The sequence below is a fragment of the Platichthys flesus genome, chromosome 8, assembly GCF_949316205.1.
Source record: "Platichthys flesus chromosome 8, fPlaFle2.1, whole genome shotgun sequence".
NCBI classification, from domain to species: domain Eukaryota; kingdom Metazoa; phylum Chordata; class Actinopteri; order Pleuronectiformes; family Pleuronectidae; genus Platichthys; species Platichthys flesus.
This window is the reverse complement of record NC_084952.1, coordinates 9,564,948-9,583,718: the sequence shown is the minus strand read 5'-3', so window position 1 is coordinate 9,583,718 and position 18,771 is coordinate 9,564,948. Positions and strand designations below refer to the sequence as shown.

General features: G+C 41.6%; 1 protein-coding gene across 1 annotated transcript in view; it reads right to left on the bottom strand.

Annotated features, from left to right (window-relative positions):
- kdrl (kinase insert domain receptor like) overlaps nt 1-18,771 on the bottom strand; it is a 42,422-nt gene that overhangs the window by 3,717 nt on the left and 19,934 nt on the right. Inside the window, exons 13-29 of the mRNA XM_062393528.1 lie at nt 18,168-18,452; nt 17,822-17,968; nt 17,539-17,667; nt 16,468-16,574; nt 15,661-15,790; nt 14,995-15,099; nt 13,081-13,194; nt 12,796-12,884; nt 12,499-12,652; nt 11,653-11,750; nt 10,875-10,997; nt 10,522-10,633; nt 7,579-7,678; nt 5,242-5,347; nt 3,519-3,643; nt 2,028-2,106; nt 1,282-1,385 (exon numbers count right to left, since the gene is read on the bottom strand). Of these exons, the coding sequence (XP_062249512.1) occupies nt 1,282-1,385; nt 2,028-2,106; nt 3,519-3,643; nt 5,242-5,347; nt 7,579-7,678; nt 10,522-10,633; nt 10,875-10,997; nt 11,653-11,750; nt 12,499-12,652; nt 12,796-12,884; nt 13,081-13,194; nt 14,995-15,099; nt 15,661-15,790; nt 16,468-16,574; nt 17,539-17,667; nt 17,822-17,968; nt 18,168-18,452 (2,107 nt within the window). The remainder of the gene's footprint in view (nt 1-1,281; nt 1,386-2,027; nt 2,107-3,518; nt 3,644-5,241; nt 5,348-7,578; nt 7,679-10,521; nt 10,634-10,874; nt 10,998-11,652; nt 11,751-12,498; nt 12,653-12,795; nt 12,885-13,080; nt 13,195-14,994; nt 15,100-15,660; nt 15,791-16,467; nt 16,575-17,538; nt 17,668-17,821; nt 17,969-18,167; nt 18,453-18,771) is intronic.

Here is an 18,771-nt window from a genome sequence, read left to right as displayed (position 1 = left end):
GCAAAAAAATCCCTTCTACTCGGTTAAAGTCAAATGTGACATAAATAATGTCACATAAATAAATATTGTTGGGCTTTTTCTCCAGATTTTGAAATTTTGCATTTAAAAACAAAAACAAAATCTCCATCCTTGTTTGGGCAACTTCCTCAGCACAATGTTCAATGTCTGCTGAATTGAAGTTGTGTGTGTGCTATACTAAAATAAGGAGGGCAGGTTAGAGGAGTGATGAAGCCATAGGGAGCAACAGGTGGACTTGAGCTGCACAAAAGATCCATAGCTAACAGGGGAGGCCCTCGTAAACCCTCCTAAGTTCAAAGGTGGCAGTGATTGAGTGGTTGCCCAGTGAGGAAGTCCTGGCCTCGATCAATCTCTGCATGCCTGGCTTGACTCTTTCTGCCACGCTGACGTCCTGATGCCACAAACGGACCTAGGATGCGTCCTGGACACCTCAACTTCCCGTATTGATCAAACAGACAGTGAGGGTGGGTGATTTTACATGTGAGGTGAACACATTAATAGTCATAGTAGTGTCTGCTACTGTGCAGGGTACAGTACATTAGGACTAGAAGGTTTGAAGTGTAATTGCTGTGTACATGTGTTTGACCGCGTACATTAACCCTGCAAACTCATTATGTGGTAAGACCTTAGAAGAAGAGAAAAAGACAGAAAGGTAATTCAGATTTGACTTTATCCTTGAATACCACCCTTAAGTGAGAACATATTGTCTCAGTGTTTACATTTTTTTTTTTTACAGTTCTATATTTTCACCCCGACAGGATCCACATCTTAAAGTCATCAAATGCTCTGCAGGGCTTTGGAGAACATACCGTCTGCATCACTCTTTTTGAGATTAAATGTGTTTGTAACGGCCATGCGTCATAGGTTAAGTCAGTCTGGGAGGTATCGTATTCAGGGCTCTTCTGGTGAAAACAAAGAGGTTTTAGTGTGCACTTTTAAAACAGCCCAGCCCTCAAGTGACGCAGCCGCTCTGCTTTTGTGCTCAGTCCTTCAGTTTGTCACCTTCAAGCCTTTTCCCTCCCACTTCCCCTTTGTGCGTCTGTCCCTCACGCATGCTTTCTTCACACAAAGGGGAAAACTGGCCACTGACTTCTTTTTAAGACAGAAGAAACTTGAGTGTGTGTTGTATGACAGTTATAGCGTCTACATTCCAGCTCAGCGGGGAGGTTTCCATGCAGGTATTTTGCAGTCCCTTCCAGTGTTTTGTTTGTGGTGACCTGCTGGGAATGTGGGGTGTAGTGCTGCACGGTGTGGTCTACGTACGCAAGAGCCATGATGCTCAGTGGTCGACCCGCCAGCGATTCGAGGCGCTTCAGTGTCTTCATATTGTCAGATGAAAGGCCCATCCCACTGTCTGACCGCCCGCCCTGATGATGATGATGGAAAGACAGAGAAGGGATAATTAAAACAAATATTTTATTCTTCATTCTTCTATCTGAAGTGAACAAATAACTAATATATGAATGTCAGTAAGCCAGTTATCTATAGTTTTCAACAAGCAGAGTTACAAAATGCTTCACTGGTGCACATGAAATAAAATAATTGGTCAAGCATTGTTATATTGAGCAGAACATACAGAACAAAATAAAACCAATTTAAGAGACAAGTTATGAAAATGTCTATATAGGTGGTGTGAAGCTTAAAGATGAATCCAGACTGATGAGGGTTGATTCTGTTAGAAATTTGACCCATCAGAGGAATCAGATGCAGGAAGGTAAACTAGCATCCAGTTTTTGATAGTTGCTGGGCAGCAGTACAGGGAACTGAATAAAATGGAGCCAAGTATTAAGCCTTGTGGGACTCCATGTGACATGACAGCTGTGGAATTACTTAACTAATAAACCACGTATATGAAAACTTTAACTCTGATATCATCTCGTACAATTGAGCCAAATATATGATTTATGATCTGACATGGAGTTTTAAATCAAAGGTCTGTTACCTAACTCGCTTGTTTTAGGAACAGTGGAGGTGAATATTGTGTGTCTGCCTCTGGTGTAATAACTCACCTCATGGTTCTCATTTGTCCCGTCCTCCATGGTGACCTCGTCAAACGTTTTCACACTAGCGGGACGGATCTTGATGTTCCTGGAAAAAAATATTTCCAGTGTTAAGGGTCTAAAATATCTTGAAATTATCTGTTTCTGTTCAGAGAATCATTCGATTATGCTGGAGCAAAACCACAAAGTTCAACAAAAACAAAGAAACCACAGGAACTTAATCACTTAGATCAACAATGTGAAGAGTCTGTGACATTGTACTTTGAAAACACATATTGTTTACTTTGCATTTCAACACTCGGAGGCTAAAACTACTGCTTAATTTAGCTTAAGAGGCAACTGTCATTACTGCTTTTCAACACTTCCTCAATAAACACTAGGAGGACTTGTGAAAACCCAAAGCTTTAAAAAATATTGTTTTTAGTGCACATAATCTTGAAGCTGACTCTATGGTTTTGGGGGAAATTCCTCAAAGGAGCCACAATATTGAAAGCGCTGTGACCATGGAGTTACCCGGAGTATATTTCTTATCATGTGCCAATCAGGCCGCCCATTGTGCTTAGGTCAGGCCTACATGTTCTCCTTGTAGAGCTCAGCCTGAGCGCTGCAGGAACAATAATTGTTTTGGATATTATTCAGTGAAAGGCAGGGAAGATAATTTAGGGCATTTCCTTCGCAAAACAGCCTAAGAGCTGAATCGGATAAGTTTTCATGTCTTTCAGATAAGGTGATTTACTTGGAAATGAATTATCTTGAACTCAGCTGCACATTTGAGACCAACAATACTGAGGGTGCACAGCCATGCTAGCTGCTGGCTAGTGCTGTACTTAGTCACAGAGGTGCTTTGAGCTAAATTCTAAGATGCTATTACTGACACATAACAATTTTGGCTGACAGTGATTATAGTTGGAAAGTTATAGGTTGACTAAAGTGATAAGACATGGTATAAGAACAAACTAAAATGAGATCTTAGAGAAAAATGTATAATGCATGTTCCTTAACTTTTTTGTTTCTTCTATGTCCCATCTAACATGGAGGAGGCCTTGTTTAGAACTTATACTGTAAACAGCCGCTAGGGGATGATTCAGACGATTTGGCTTCCCTTTTGGGGAGCTGTCATGTCATCCATCATTGTATATAGTCTATTATCTGTATGAAATTCAACTAGTGGATGTTGATCTTTAATCTTTTCAGTGAAAACTTGAAACAGGAGAAGCCTGCAAATCACCAAGTCATTAGGATTCATTATCTGGGAACCTCTGGTATCTGGAGCAAATGTAAAGACAATAAATCAGCTAGGTATGAAATTATTTCAGTCTGGAGCAGAGTGGTGGACTAACACACACAACTGACATCTCCACATATGGAGCCCCGTTGCTAGTGTGGCTAAAAACATGACTCAGCCCTGGAAGACGAGACAAAATAATATCCTCTCTTCATGTTCACAGGAATTTCAGGCGTCTGTTATGTAAACCACAGAAGAAGAATCCATGTTCTCACCAGTTGCTCCCTGAGTCACAATGGGAGCTGGGTCGCGTGGTTGTCTCCTCTGATGGCGCTGTGGTGGAGGGGTCTCCCATCTTACCCAGCAGGGCTGTGTTGATGGGTATATAGTGCTTCCCCTCCTAAATCAACCAAACACAGACAGAACATCTCAGACTACAGCCTCTTACTTACACGATGCAAATTAAAGAGAGACAAGGGATTTAATCGAAGTAGAGTGATGCTGCGTGCATGATATAAAAACATACATCCCCAGGCTGTGGCGAGAAGCCAAAGAAACTAAGGTCACACAGAGTAAACCTATGGTGATGGTGTTAGAGTCTGTCACACTGTAACATTAGCCTTAGTAATGAGAGTCAAAGCCTTCAACTGTTCCAGGCCGGACCTTTTCTTATGTAGGAAACTGTTACAGACTCATTTGTAAAGCAGCATGTGTTCCGCTTTCTTTAATTTCCTGCATCGACCTCAGTAACACCCTATTTTTCTTTCAACAAAAATCAGTCCTGCTGCTTTAATTGTCAGTCCCTGGTTAGGTTACACTGTACCGGGCCATTAATCATTTTCAGATCACATTTGAAGGTTCGACTTGATCCAAAACAGACAATCAAAAACCCTTTGACATTCATTAGAAAAATATATCAATTATTAATTGTTCAAAATGTCCCTTTGGCTGCCAGGGGTCTCTCAATCAAAACAATAAAAAAGGCCTAGTTTGATGATGGCGTGAAGCCGCGTTGGATCAGCTGTAAATCATGTTCACGGATGAGGTGATGTATTAATGTTCATATATGTATTTAATCGTGATCATTACAAGTGACCAATACAATATGGATAAATCAACAAAGCATAACATAGGTCCAAAGGTTTTCAGACATTTTAATCTTATCTTATTTATCTGAAAGGGACTCACGGACAGTAAAGTTCAAATGTGACCCAGTACAAAACGTGGTGGACAAACAGAAGTAACTCACTGGCAGCAGGAAGATTCAACACCATTTGACAAACAGCTGCAGTTAAAAAGAGCAGCAACACTTGAGCCATGTGTTCAGAGTGAATCTGCTTAGATCCACTCCTGACACACACACTACCCAGAAAGTGAGGAAAGTGGATTTAATGTCGAAATGTTTCTGTGCATATTTATATGTAAATACTTTCTTGCAGTGTAATGTTTGCATTAAACAAAAATGCTGTGATTTTCCTCCATATATTTTTAGTTGCCTGATAAGTGACGAATACCTCTTAAGCCGTCCGACACCCTCGTAAAATCAGCAAACTCCCAACAATATAATTCATCCCAGACAATGCTATCTTGTGTCACATGAATTATTACATGGTTTTTCCATGTGTTTTGAAGTTTGGTTCCTCTTGTGAAGTTTTGCCATTTTAAAAGCAGCCGAGGGTTTTTGCTGAGTGTTTCTTCCCCTTTGGATCTTCTCCAGGCTGCAGGACTTGTGGTCATTCTACAGAACTAGAAACTAATATTACGAATATACTGTAGTAGTATGTGAGGGTTTAAAGTTAAAATTTTGTTTCAATGCTTTAAATAAGAAAAAATGATTCCACCATAAACCTTCTGTTTGATTTCACACCAGGGCTCAACAGCTGATGGTAATAAACTCTACATTCCTGCCATTTTTGACACAGACCTATGATACTGATGGACCGTTGACCATGAAAGTTAAACAATGCATAATATTTCAGTAGTAACATTTAATCATACCTGCTGCACACTGGCCTGAAGCAGGTCTCCCAGGCTTTCCACCAGCTCAATGAAGGTGGGTCGCCCCTGTGGCTCCCCGTGCCAGCAGTCCAACATGGTCTGGTATCTGCAGGTAGAGAAGACACCACTGAGCAATCGCTGTGATACAATTCCAGCAATCTGTAAGATCACTCACTTAATGCCAAGAAAAACAGATTGTGAAATCCCTATGAATTGAGCAACCAATGAATCTGTGTCACCTATAACTCCAGTGTCATCTAGAGCGTTTGTTCATATTCTGTTTTCTGTTTTTAGGTGGTCCTGAGACTCTGGGGTTGTAACTGATTCTCACCTGGTCTCGGGCGTGAGCACCAGTGAGAGCAAGCAGCCTCGCTCGGGTCTCTGACAGGCTGTCAGCGTCTCTGCCCATGTGGGAAGACTCAGAGCCTTTATGGGAGTTTCCATCCCAGTGGTCTGTCTCCTTTTGTGGAGGAATTTGGGAATTTAGCAACAGAGCACCGTGGAAGCTGTTTGAGTTGCGTTCACAGCATCTCACAGATTGGCATCGGGTGGTGATGGAGCCCCGTCCTGTTCCTTTTGCAGCAGCCACCTCTCTCCCAACAGAAATCTTAAGTTTTATGCAAGTATAGTTTGATGACTTGTAAAAGCAGATGGTCTGTTGCTTCTGTATTGAGCCCCCCCACCCTCCTCTCCATCTGCGTGCATTGTCTTCTCAGTGTTGTAAGGCCCCGGCTGAAACAAGCTGCGATTCTCATGTTAATGAGTGTGGAGTACAGTCGCCCAGGTGGTAGCCCTCCTTACTGTGACAGGATGTGGAGAGTATGATCACAGCCTTTATGCATATCAGTCAGGGGGGGAAGTAGACACATTGTATGACTGTACAATTTAAACCACATTTCCTGCCGGTCCCGTAATGAGAATAAATAGCCTGCCTCCGCATGTTTGGGTCTTCAGGGAATGTGGTGCTTTTTGGGAGGGGGTACAACTTCTGTACAACTGAGCTACTTTTGTCCGGTTGGGCAAGCGTGGTAGGATGGGAAGTGAGCATCCTTTTTTATTGTCCTCCCACTCACTGAGCAGCATCCGCTGCATTCCCGATGAATCTGTGCTGCGGAGCCAGAAATTAATTGCTCAACACTGCCTGCAGCCTCACATGCTTTTCATCATTCATATATTATAACTTTGTGGTCGGGGTCAAGGTGTCAAAACTTGAGCTTAAAGATTGTCGTGATTGACTGCAGACCTCTCGAGGGGCGCAGCAGATCTCACCCCACCGACTCTGAGTGCATTAGTGTGCATCCCGTTTATACTGATATCAGCGGGTTTTATCTGGGCTTTAAATTAGAGGCAGCCCTCACAGTCCTCGGCAAAATATCCTTTCTGGCATTCTGTGTTTTCGTCAATGGACAGACTGAACCAAGACGGAAAGTACTCAAGATTCTTGGCACCATCGAGTCTGCATCTACAGATCTTACGCACCGACTGAAATGTAAAGTCTGGATTGGATTTTGTGCATCATTTCCAATCATCATCTCCTTCGCGGAGCTGATAAATTCATTCAGTTAGCTTTACTTGGCACATGTTGCCTCGACCTTTTTGTTGCCACATCATTATTAAGCAGAAGTGCAGAATTATGCTTTCAAAACAAATAAGATTTGTGAAGTTTGACTATACGATTCATTTTAAATTGAAACCAGACACAACATATGCACATATGTTGGTGTGAGACTCAGAGAGCGCAGACTGTGATTGCTGGATCTGGATCGGCGGCACACATTACAGAAGAGCCAAAGTATTCCTATTACAGAGTGTAGCTGCATCACTGACGCCAAAAGAAGAGGACTCTCTGTACTCGCTCCATCCACCAGCTGAAAAACGTCTGCAGTCTGTGACTCTTCTCGTTGTGGAAACCTATGGCTCAGTTACAGCTGCACTGTTGTCCATCAGCAAAGGCTCCAGAGCTTAAAGTTTGCCCCTGCTGAGCTAATCAGTAGCAACTGTTTCTTCTTGCAACATTTCAGAGTAGGGTTACCCGTGATTCTTATCAGCCACCCCTGACCTTCGGATTCTACCAAAGAGAAACAATGCCCTCTCTCAGTTGTATATCTATAGGGGCGGTTTTGACTCGCTGCTTCTACTTTCTTGGCCTTCATAAGGAGAACATGCTGCTGTAGCTGCAACTGGCTGAGAGAAATAAAACCTCTCTTTCTCTCTGTAGGACAATCCCAATAAAGTATTGATCAGTGGAATATGATGGAACTACAACTGACATTTTGTAGAAAAAAATTGCTAACCTAAATTTTACAGGTTAAAAGTACATCTAACAGAATTGCTCACATTTCAGTTGAAGAGTATTCTGGCGCTCTCATCCTTGTCCCGTCTTTCAATCTGCAGCAAAACTCTTCATCAATTTGCACACCAGGGTACGGGGACGCACCTGGTAGAGGATGAAAGGGGAGAAGTTCATTACAAAGTTGTTTCATTACTGTTGAGTGTGTGTCGTACTTAAAAAAGGTGACAGTTCATGAGTAAACGGGAAGTAGAAAATGCAAACTCCACCCAGCAAAGGATTTGAATCAGGAGCCTTCTTACTGTGAGGCAACAGTGCTAACCGCTGCACCACCATGCCATGAGGTACCGTATGATGTATGTATAATGAACGTGTGATGTTAAAACTTGAGACTACCAGTTGTTTAGTTTGACCAGTTTATTCTAATAGACTTCGAAGAAGTTTCAAATGGTGCCATTATTTATAGACGCTGGTTTCATGTTATTTTTCAAACTGTTAACACAAACTGTACAAACAGTGTTTTCAGAATGATTAAAGTTAAAGAATGAGGACGACTGTGGATAATCTGATAATGGTGATAATACATTGGAATACAAAGGCAGGATGAGAAATAAGAGAAGTCAAGGTTGTTTAACGAAACATCAACACCATGTTATAGTTTCCCTGATTGAACCGACAATCTACAGGAAACACTACAGTGACTTGAATAGAATAAAAGAACAATTTCACTATGTTTCAACGTTACACACAATTTACATCTGGAATGTGAATACTGACACATTCAACCCCAACGTGCCCGTAGATCAATAGCATGAGTGATTTTTGGTTCACTCATGATATAGAGTATATGTGTAATATTGTTATAGTTGGACTGCTGCATTGATAATCTGTCAAATGTGTCACTCGTCGACCCAAAGGGAAACACCGCTAAATTTATTTACCTTTGAACTAATATTTGTTGTGAAATTTGAATTTTGAGCCAAATCCCACTTCATACTCGGCGCCCTGTGAAAACACACGTTCTCACACTGAACCAACTCAGATCAAATGTCCAGTTCAAATATCGTCTCTGTGGTCACGCTAATACGTCAGGAAACCACATGTTTAGCTTAGTAGTGACCATGAAGAACTCTCCAGAGATAAAGAGAACAAAGTGAGAAAATGAGAAAACAATGCTTATCAAGACCCTGTATAACTTATATAATAAGATAATAAAATTTCTAAATAAGTTCTAAATAAAGGCTTTACAACCAGCTCTGCTCCAAGTTAAACTACGTGTACCACCACTATGGACTATCACTTTAATATTCTCAACTGTGCAATCCATTCACTGCACATATTCTGACACATAATATATTTCTTTACACTTTGTATACCGGTGTATATGTTCAGTCTGTTTTATATCTAAGATTAGGTTTCACACATGTGTTGTGGAATGTAAAGTGTTCTTGTGCAACTGAAGTGGATATAAACGTTCTCCATCTGTATCTCATGTGCTCAGATCTTATACACATATCTGTAGACATACCTCATTATATTGTGAGTCTAAAGTTATCATCTGTGTTTTATGATGAGATAAAATACCTGTCATTTTCTTTTCTATATCATGATAAGACAAATTATTTTGGACATATGTATTGATAATAGTTTAAATGTGACAGACGCCACTGGGATCTGTTTCACTTCTGGCATCAACACTTTACTAACAAGATTTGGATATTGAAACCCACAGACTGGAACTGACACACTTTTGGTTCACGGAGAGCGATCTGAAAAACACACTTCGGTTCTACTTAAAACATCTGACCTCCGACTGGTATCAGATTGCAAAGCTCATTTCTTTGCCATTTTTCTCGGTCATTCTGTATCTTTGTCTCCTGATTTATTCGTCTGAGTCGCTGCCAACACTACCAGATGTGTAAGTGTTTCTTAAATCGAAAAATGTGGTGAGAATATGCCGGGAGTGAAGAGGAGGGTGTAGAGGGAGCATGAAAAATAAGGATAGAAAAAAAGTTTCATAATGACGTCAGTGTGCTTTACATCTAAAAGCGCATGCGATTCGACACAGTTTTCCCAGGAACGCAGAGGGGGACAACACTGTATGGCGGCGGTTCAAAAGCAGCGCCGTCAAAATGTACAGCATAGCGATACATCCAGCTTTGCTCCTCTTATGTCTCCCTTGCTTCCCATGGTGACATTTCAACATACAATATTTCATGTTGAGTCTCGCTTTAGAAACGTGTGGTGAGCGCTCTGCCACGGTGCACAGGCAATCGCGGACCCACGCACAATGCTGACTTAAAGGCAGCAGTGGTTTCACAGCGGGGGGCCCACTTTAACAATGACCTGGCTGCTTGGTTACACTGAGTTTGTGTTGCCAGCTGCAAAGAAACGGATTGCTTAAATACGAGGTGTTTTCTCATTTTAATGGCCCATGCCTGTACTTAAAGAAAAAAACACAGTCAAACTTGCACTAATGCATTGTACACGAGTGGCGTGAAAATGATTTTCTCAGGCAAACAATGTAAGGCCCGGCCCTTTGTTCCCTAAGGCACAATTACACAGTGGTGGAAGACAGTTAGAACACAGTGCATCTGGTGAGGCTGTCGAGCTGGGGGCACGGAGAGTCCACCGAGAAACAGCTCCCTTTACACTCAGCCTCTCAGAGACCAGCGTCTGACTGAGCTGTATGAACAAATTCAATGTGAAGTATATATTTCAATTATTTTCATTAGAATATTTTGTCCATATTAAATATATTATAATATATATTAAATATATTATTCTATGCTAGTTTCAACTTGTGCCTAATATTTGTGTTTGCTGTAAAGTCTGTGTTTTAAAAATTATAATAAAACGGATTTTTGACTGATGAATTTTATGCAGATCATTTGGGATCTTCTCAGTCGACCTATCAGTCGTTAGCCACCTTTCACAATATCACAGCTCCTTTGCCCCCTTGTATAATGAAACTGAGCCACGACACTTACCCAGAGAGAAGATCTCCCACATGAGAACACCGAAAGACCAAACATCACTCTGGGTTGTGTAGATCTTGTCAAAAATGGCCTCAGGTGCCATCCATTTGAGCGGCAGTCTGGCCTATGAACACAAAAGTAGATAAGAGATCATTTACTGCTTTATCTCACTTATTAATCACCTCTAATTTTAATGTCAAATTGGTTTTAACTATGCGAGCTGGGCCTGCTTTGATCTTCACTTTCCAAGGATAGCTGAATTTTCTTTTCTGCCTAGTGAGTGATAGCTTTGTTTCCATTACAGTATTTTCTCTGCCCTGCTGGAAACATAGTCTGTAAGATGCAGTGGACTTGGATAAACTTACATCTCCTTTGCGCACGTAATCAGGGTCTTTGTAGATGTCTCTGGCAAGTCCAAAGTCACAAATCTTCACAACATTGTTCTCTGAAAGCAGAATGTTTCGTGCAGCCAGATCTCGATGGATGCACTAATGGAAAAACAGAAGAAAAAAAAAAATCTCGTTCAGTGAGAAGTTAACATATACAAGTTCAAGTTTTCTGCATGCAAGTGACTTCACAAAGGTACGCGGTGTGCTGAGGCATGGCTGCTCGCATGAGCAACACATGGTCAAATCATCAGGGATATTACAATAGAAAATGATGTGTTCCATATCCAGGCTAACAAATGGTCTATAAGAGGTTATTTACAACAATGGCTGCATTCTCTAATCAGTCCCATCCGGTCTCCCCGAAAATTATGAATGGCTTTATATGAATTAGATCTGGACTTCAAAAACACGGGAAGTCAGAGACCAAATGAGTCAGAACAACAAGCAAATCCGTCGTTGTTTTTTCAAGGTTATTTTTTGTGTAGTCATTTGTTCACAATTTAGAAACTTTCAACATGAGCTACATGCATGATAACTGTAAAACATCTGACAACTCATATATTAATGTCAGTGTACACAAGATGTCGGACATCGGTTGTTTAAAAGCAGCACTTAAACATGAATTAGCATGGTAATCCTTCACTATGTCAGGTCAAATTTAAATCTAAAAAATATTATCTTTAACATTATCTCCAAATAATTTATAGACTGTTTTTCATTGTAGAGAAGATGATTTGCGGGAAGAAGAGAATACCTTGCGTGAGGCCAAGAACTCCATCCCCTTAGCGACTTGGAAACTGTAGCAGATTAAATCTTCCAATGTCAAGACTCTCTTATATAAATCCTCAGATTCTGTGAGAAAAAAAGAAAAGATCGTTAAGCTTTTTTCATCGTAGACATATATTTATATATATGGCCTTTAAATTTAGGAACATAATCCTACTCATGATTTTAAACGCAATCACAGCGCTCCGCACCTGTCACATCAATCAGATAAGATGAAACAGTGAGAACTCTCATGAGGAAACTGCAGATGTAAAGTACGAGACTATAACACATCAACTTGGAAATTCATCCTGTCACGTATGTGTCCACCTACGCACTGCTTTTAAAACATTCTTTGCAGATGTAAGATAAAAAAATCTAATTATAATTCCCCCTGTTTTTCAGATGTCAGGTGGAACATGTGGTTATGGACCCAGTGCGCTGGTCGGGGGTCTGAGAGAGGAACTCACAAGGAGTGCTTCCACTGGCCCACCTGAGCAAACAGCTAATCAAACCAGAAATAACACATGAGAAACGACATGGCCAACGTGCCGGTCCTGAGCTGGTGTGCGAGAACAGAGAATCGCTCAGGTCAGGACAGGAAATAAACAGACGCCTCCCCCAGGCTCAGTGGGGTGACAGTGGCTCCTGCTGTAGTGATTGTACTGCTGAACAGGAGGAGGAAGCGTCCCATCAGAGGGTGGAAAACAATCTAAGGAGGGCTTTCATTCCTTGGCTGGAGGGGTGGAGCAGAGGTGAGGGGAGGGATGCAGCAACAGGGACAAACATAGGGGGGGAGGGGGTCGAGGGGAAGTAAGACGTGCTTGGCCTTTACCTTCTTCCTCTTCCTCTGAGTCGCAGTAGCTCTTATCTTCGATGAACCCGGAGCTGGCGGAGCTTCCGGTGCTGGCCACGCTCTCCAGGCGGCGCTTCATCAGCTCGCTCAGCTGGCAGGACGACCCCGATGACACCACCTTACCGTCCTGGCTCTGACCGGCAGACATATATCATGGTAAATGAGAGGAGTTGAAAGGGCGGTTGTAAACCAGTCCCTCAATGCTGACACTATACTGAGCCTGCATCTAAAATGAAGAGGAAGCGAGCCTTCTAAATCATGAAGCTCGTGACTCACCTTGTAGACGAGGAAGTCTTCTCTCTTGCTTCTCAAATAGTTCGACAAGTTGCCGTACCTGCAGAACTCCACGATCATCATCAGTGGTCCTGTTAAGATGAGACATTTCTCATTATATATTAAGTACGCAATGGTTCACATTAAAGAAAAGACAAAAAAGATGGACGGTAATCAAACCCTAAACTGACAGCTTAATAGGAAACAACAGCAGATTTATTTCTTATGTTTTCTCTTTTCTACCATTGCATCAATGACTTTTATAACATCCTTGGTAATAAAGCTCACCTCCAGGCTTCGTGCAGGCTCCCAGCAGGTTGACCACGTTCAGGTGATGGCCGATGTGGATCAGGATCTTTAACTCTGACATTAGAGCTTTCCGCTCATTTGACGTCGCCCCTCCTATAATAATGTAAACACAATAGTTGATCAGTGCATCATTGAATATCCTGACAAATAGGATATACATTTTCACAATGAATAAAATGTTCTTTCAAGCTCTTACATTTGTTTAAAAATGAATCCCTCATTTTGACATTTCATGTAAATCATAATAAATAACAATCCATCCATCCATCAACTGTTCTGTTAACCCTGAATAATTTTCTGCTTTATCCAGATTAGTTTTACAATAATACAAACTTTCAAAAGAGAAACTGTTAGAGAAAATGATAAAAAATACCATTTGCTGTGAATCACCCCGTAGGATCTATTTATTGTTCTTTATTTGTCTTCTGTTTCTGTTGCCAGAGGCAATGTTGTTTACAGCAAACTTTTGTAAACAGTTTCTTTTTCGCTGCTGGAAACAGATGGGGACTTATGAAACTAATAATGGAGAAGTCTTTAAAAACAGAAAAATATGAGCCTCAACCCTAAAATGTAATGTGTCCCTTCAGTTTAACAATAACACAAGTACATGACAAAATTCTTCACAGTGTTAAAGGTTTTAGGGGAAAGCAAGAAAAAGAGCCTGAACCATGGTAGCTGGATTACTGGGGAATTTAATTTTGAGAGTTCATTAAATATGATGGAAGAATGATAATATTGCTTTAGGCCGAGTGATACGAGGCACAGTTTGATGAAGGTATCCTAAAGATAAACGCCAACAAAACTATAACGCAAAGTGCTCACATTACATAATGAACTATAATATAATGACTTCCACCTGAACTAAGAAAGTCAAGATTTTTTGAGATTGTTTAATGTTGTTCCGACCAATCCGATATTTATGAGCTAGAAGCTAAAGCAGCCAGGGAGTCTCCAGCTAAACCACGGTCGATTTGAGGAGACCTGCTGCTTTCCATTAAGTTTGACCTACGACTAACAACAGCCAAAGTCTGTTACTCTGAGATCTTGTGATTTATGCTGAGACATGATTGATGCCATGACAGTCACCAATACATCTAACCAACAGCCCAATATTTCACCAACTCTGAAACATCATCCTCATACCACCAATCACTGAAAGGTATTCAGTTTGTCTCTCTAGTAGTACACACACATTTGAATCGCCACCTGGCAGATGTTTGCCTCCACAAACCAGTCGAGTTCCAGTTTACATCCGTCTGTTCAGACTCATAATATATATAGGGAGGACTGTGAACAAATTCAATAAAAGGCATCAAGTCTAAGTTGTCATAATTAGCGTATGAATTGATGAGTTATGGGCTGTTTCCTGTTTTCATTTTTAACAGACTTTTATGGGTTGTTGTGAATATTTGGAAACACGCAAAGGGGATTGTAAATATTTCTGAAGGCCGACAAATGTTTTGAAATGTACGAGCCTCTGAAATATGGCAAATACAAACATAGTTTCTATTTGCTCATTGGGTTTCATATCTTACACTTTTGAACTCGTCCTCACCTGCAGATCTTGGACACTGGTCCGAACTGCGAGCTCTGCATACACTCAATCTCTTCATCAAGAACAGGGTTAGAGGTCTTAGCCTTTACCTCTAACTTCACTTTGCAAACAACACACATTGCACAATTTGCTTTGACCCAATAAACCATACAAACAATAATTGCAGGCACATGTGGTGCAGCAGCTCATGAGTCTGTAACTTGCAGGGGAAATTAACCCCTACAGTGATTGATGTGACATTAATTCAGGCCAGTCCGTCGTGTGATGAACCAAAGAGGAGAAAAACTAAAGGTTTATCAAAGTATAATTAATTCATAACAACATGTTTGACATCCTACCTTTCAGCATTTTGACAGCCACAGTCTTGCAGGTCGAGAGCTTATCGATGCCGAAGGCAGAAGCCTCCACCACTTTTCCAAAAGCTCCGTGGCCGAGAGTCTTGCCTGGGGAAAGGAAGTAAAGTAGGTTGACATTAGAGATTCCTGTCCTTGGGTCGAAAAATCTAACTGGACACTGTCAGTCGGGTTATGGGTCTGTAATTAAAACAACATGCTGGGACTGTGATCACCAGGCAAATTTTTCTGGAGAATTTATGGTTCACTTACGACTGGATGACAGCGCAGGTCACTGATAAGTAATGACCCTACACAGCAGCTGCGCAGACGGGTGACACCTATTCCATGTACCCTCATGTGGCTATTTATGTCCTCACCTTCAAACACTATAAAGATTAACTTTTAACCTTATGTTAAAAAAAAGTCTTTCTGCTGCTCATTGCTCAGTTTTTTTCCAGATTAACATGTTTCTGGTAGTTTGTGCCTATTTAAATATGTTCAAACCATAACTTGCAAAGTTTTTGCACACACACATCTTGTGAGATCATTCCACAGCATGATTGCTGATGCTCTGGTTTTGTTCAAATATTACTTCATTGTTTAACTTTTTCAGCAATAAAACAAATGCATGAGGATGGCAAACAAATAATAAATAAAAACATAGCTCACCTAGGCGAAGACGGTCACGGGGAAACTCCCATTTGTTGCTGTCGTACTGGAGAAGATCGTTCTGCTCCTCGAGGGGACACTCATCAGGGTCAATAATGATAGATGGACCCATCTTGTAGTGAGCTGGTTGCTGAAGGTGTGCAAGGACAAACAGAAATATTGTGTTAAAGTTTTTGACAATTAAAACTCTACACACACTTGGAGTCAAGTAACAACCTCACACAGGCTGCAGAGTTATTTGTGTTCATACTTACATGTCATTACATTACATGTCATTTTTAGCTGACGCTTTTATCCAAAGCGACTTACATTTTTTTTTTTTTAGAACACTCATCATTTTATGAGGGGCCATCTAGGGGTTCAGTATCTTGCCAAGGACACTTAGGCATGCAGATGGGATAGAGTGGGATTCGAACCGGCAACCTTCTTGTTGCAGAGCACCCGCTCTATCCCCTAGGCCACGCTCTCCCCACAGAGCACCAGTAAAGTACCTGGGCCGTCTTCCACTGGAACACCATTTTTGACTTGAAATCAATGAGGGCACAAAAAATGTTTCCTCATTGTTGTTGTGGCACAAGCACATCATGTTCTCCTTTGAGGTTACACGCTACATACAAGCACTTCCCAGTTGTCAGGAAATCATAAACACTTGCTAAATTTGTCCTTTCATTAAACTGTATTTCAAAAGAATGACTGAGTCAGTCGCTTGCATGAAGTCACTGGAGACGACTTATTTGGCATCAATAACAAGACAAAAAGCTCATCTCTTGTGGATCTGTGGAAAAGGCAGATGATCTAAGGCCTCACCTTTCTCAGCTTGCGGATGAAGAGGATAAGCATGAGCCAGAGGAAGGTGGCTGCGGCTCCCGTACACACCAGAATTATTACCTCTACGTTGGCCTTCCCTTCGTCCCCTGGAGAGAGAAGAACTGTCGTCAACTATCAGAACTTTTTGGAAAGAAAAAAAAACTGTGTACTTTTACATCAACAGTGGTTTTTGTGATCAAAAGAAAACAGACGGTTACAACTTAACAAATTGAGAGCCTGGTTCTTCACCGAAGATGCCAAGAATTTTATTCAGCATCATTCTTTGGTTTATTTGTCTCATCATTTTCTCTGAGACATTGTATACAAGATGGAAGTGGAAACACACTCTGCTGTTTATTTCTGGTTTCATTTTTCATATAGGGTTTTCTTCCCAACACATTTTTTCCAGCCATCCATGTCAACGATCTGAAAGATCATATCCCTTGAATCTCCTAAAAAGTTTTTCCAGTTCACATTTCATGCAATCCATAACAAAACAGCTGAAGCAGAACATGCGTACAGCTTGTTGTTGGAATAGGCCTGTGGTGAGGATGGAATGATTTCTATAAGCATCTGCACAAAAGTGCATAGACCTGCACAAAACTGGTTGCATGACATCTCAGCTACATTCAGCTTCACATGTCGACGTGTAGTTAATTTTACATGTCGAAGATAGACAGGCACACACACTTTGAGAGACTGGTCTTCTGCACCGTTTATCTCCTGTGTGTTTCCAGTCCCTTGGCTGTTGTAGCACTCAATCTCTTTGCACTCATTAGTGGACCTCTTAACACTTCACAGAGGTCATGTCCTCGAGGCAAGGACCCTCAGCCAGAGCCTTGATCATAAAACCCAGGAAGGAATTCACTTGGCATTCCTGGCAGCTACAGATTTTCTGTCAGGGTCCGTTATTCATACTGAAGTCAAACTCTGAGCGATTTGTCTCTGTGAGAAGATATTTTGATTGGACATGAGAAAACACTGCTTCACACTGAGAAGCCAGTAACTGCAGCAGGTGGGAGTGTTAATCTCTTTTGATGGTGAGGTAGTTAACATCAGTGGGTGACTTACCGAGCACGGTAACGACTGCACTTGTTTTCGCGACACCCTCGTCATTACTGGCTACACACTCGTACAGACCCTCATCGTCTTTCTTCACCCTTTCGATGGTCAGGACCCCGTCTTCTCCCAGTGATATACCTGCAGCATACAGACTCTCAGTCAAACTGGTGCCAACTACTGTCACTGCGGTGATCAATCAGGTGAAGCGTGTTAAAGTCGAAACTGAACAACCTTTGTGTTGTGTTTATATTGAATAAAATTAGCACAAGGCACAGAACAAATCTCACGTTACCTGGGCCGTCTTCCACTGGAACACCATTTTTGTACCACACGACGAAGGGTCGGGGAACTCCCAGAGCGAAGCAAGCCAGCATCAGGGTGCTGCTACTGTTCACATCCTGATTGGTCAGATTTTGACTCAGCCAGGGGCGTTTTCTCGCTGCACAGAAAGAAAACAAACCATTTCAGTTGGAGATGCCGATCTTTTACTGTCTAGCTTTGACAATGACTCATCAACTAGTCAGTAGCATGCCCAGTTTTCACACAATGATAATTTGTATGTATTTAGCATAAGCTTATTGTTGATGATAGATAGATAGATACAATACAATCAGCTTCACAGATCCTTTCTGACTTACCATCCACAATAAGTGCAGCGTTCTTCAGCTCAATCCTCTCGTGCAGCTTGTATGCCTGGCACTGGTACCCTGCAGTGCTGTTTTTGGACACATTATGCAGATGGAGAGCAAGGGAAATGGAGTAGCGACTGAGCTGGAGACTGGATACATTGGCAGTGACTGTTTGATTCTTGGAGTCCAACCACCGCAGATCTGTGTAAAGGTAGCGAGCTACCCGACAGGTCAGAGTGACGTCATCGCCTTCGATGGCTTTCCGAGGCTCAGTGGTAACCTCCTCTGAGTTATCTAGTGAAAACCGTAGAAAATTAGGATTACAACGTTGCTTACTCTTGTACAATGGGGTCAATGAGAGTTACTAATTATGAATAAATAGCAATTTTCTGGAACATGTGGCTGGGTGGACATCCTATTTTTGAGAAACAAAGCTGCTCGTCACAAGGCCAGGAATGTCAAATTTGCAGTTATTTCCTGTTTCATCACTGTTAATTGGAAGCACGTTGCCGGTCGACAGTGTCACTGATGGCGCTCCTGCACTCAACCAATTGGAGAGAGGCTGAGTCTGGGCCCCAGGGGAACCAGACTGTGCTTGTTTATTCAGATTGCT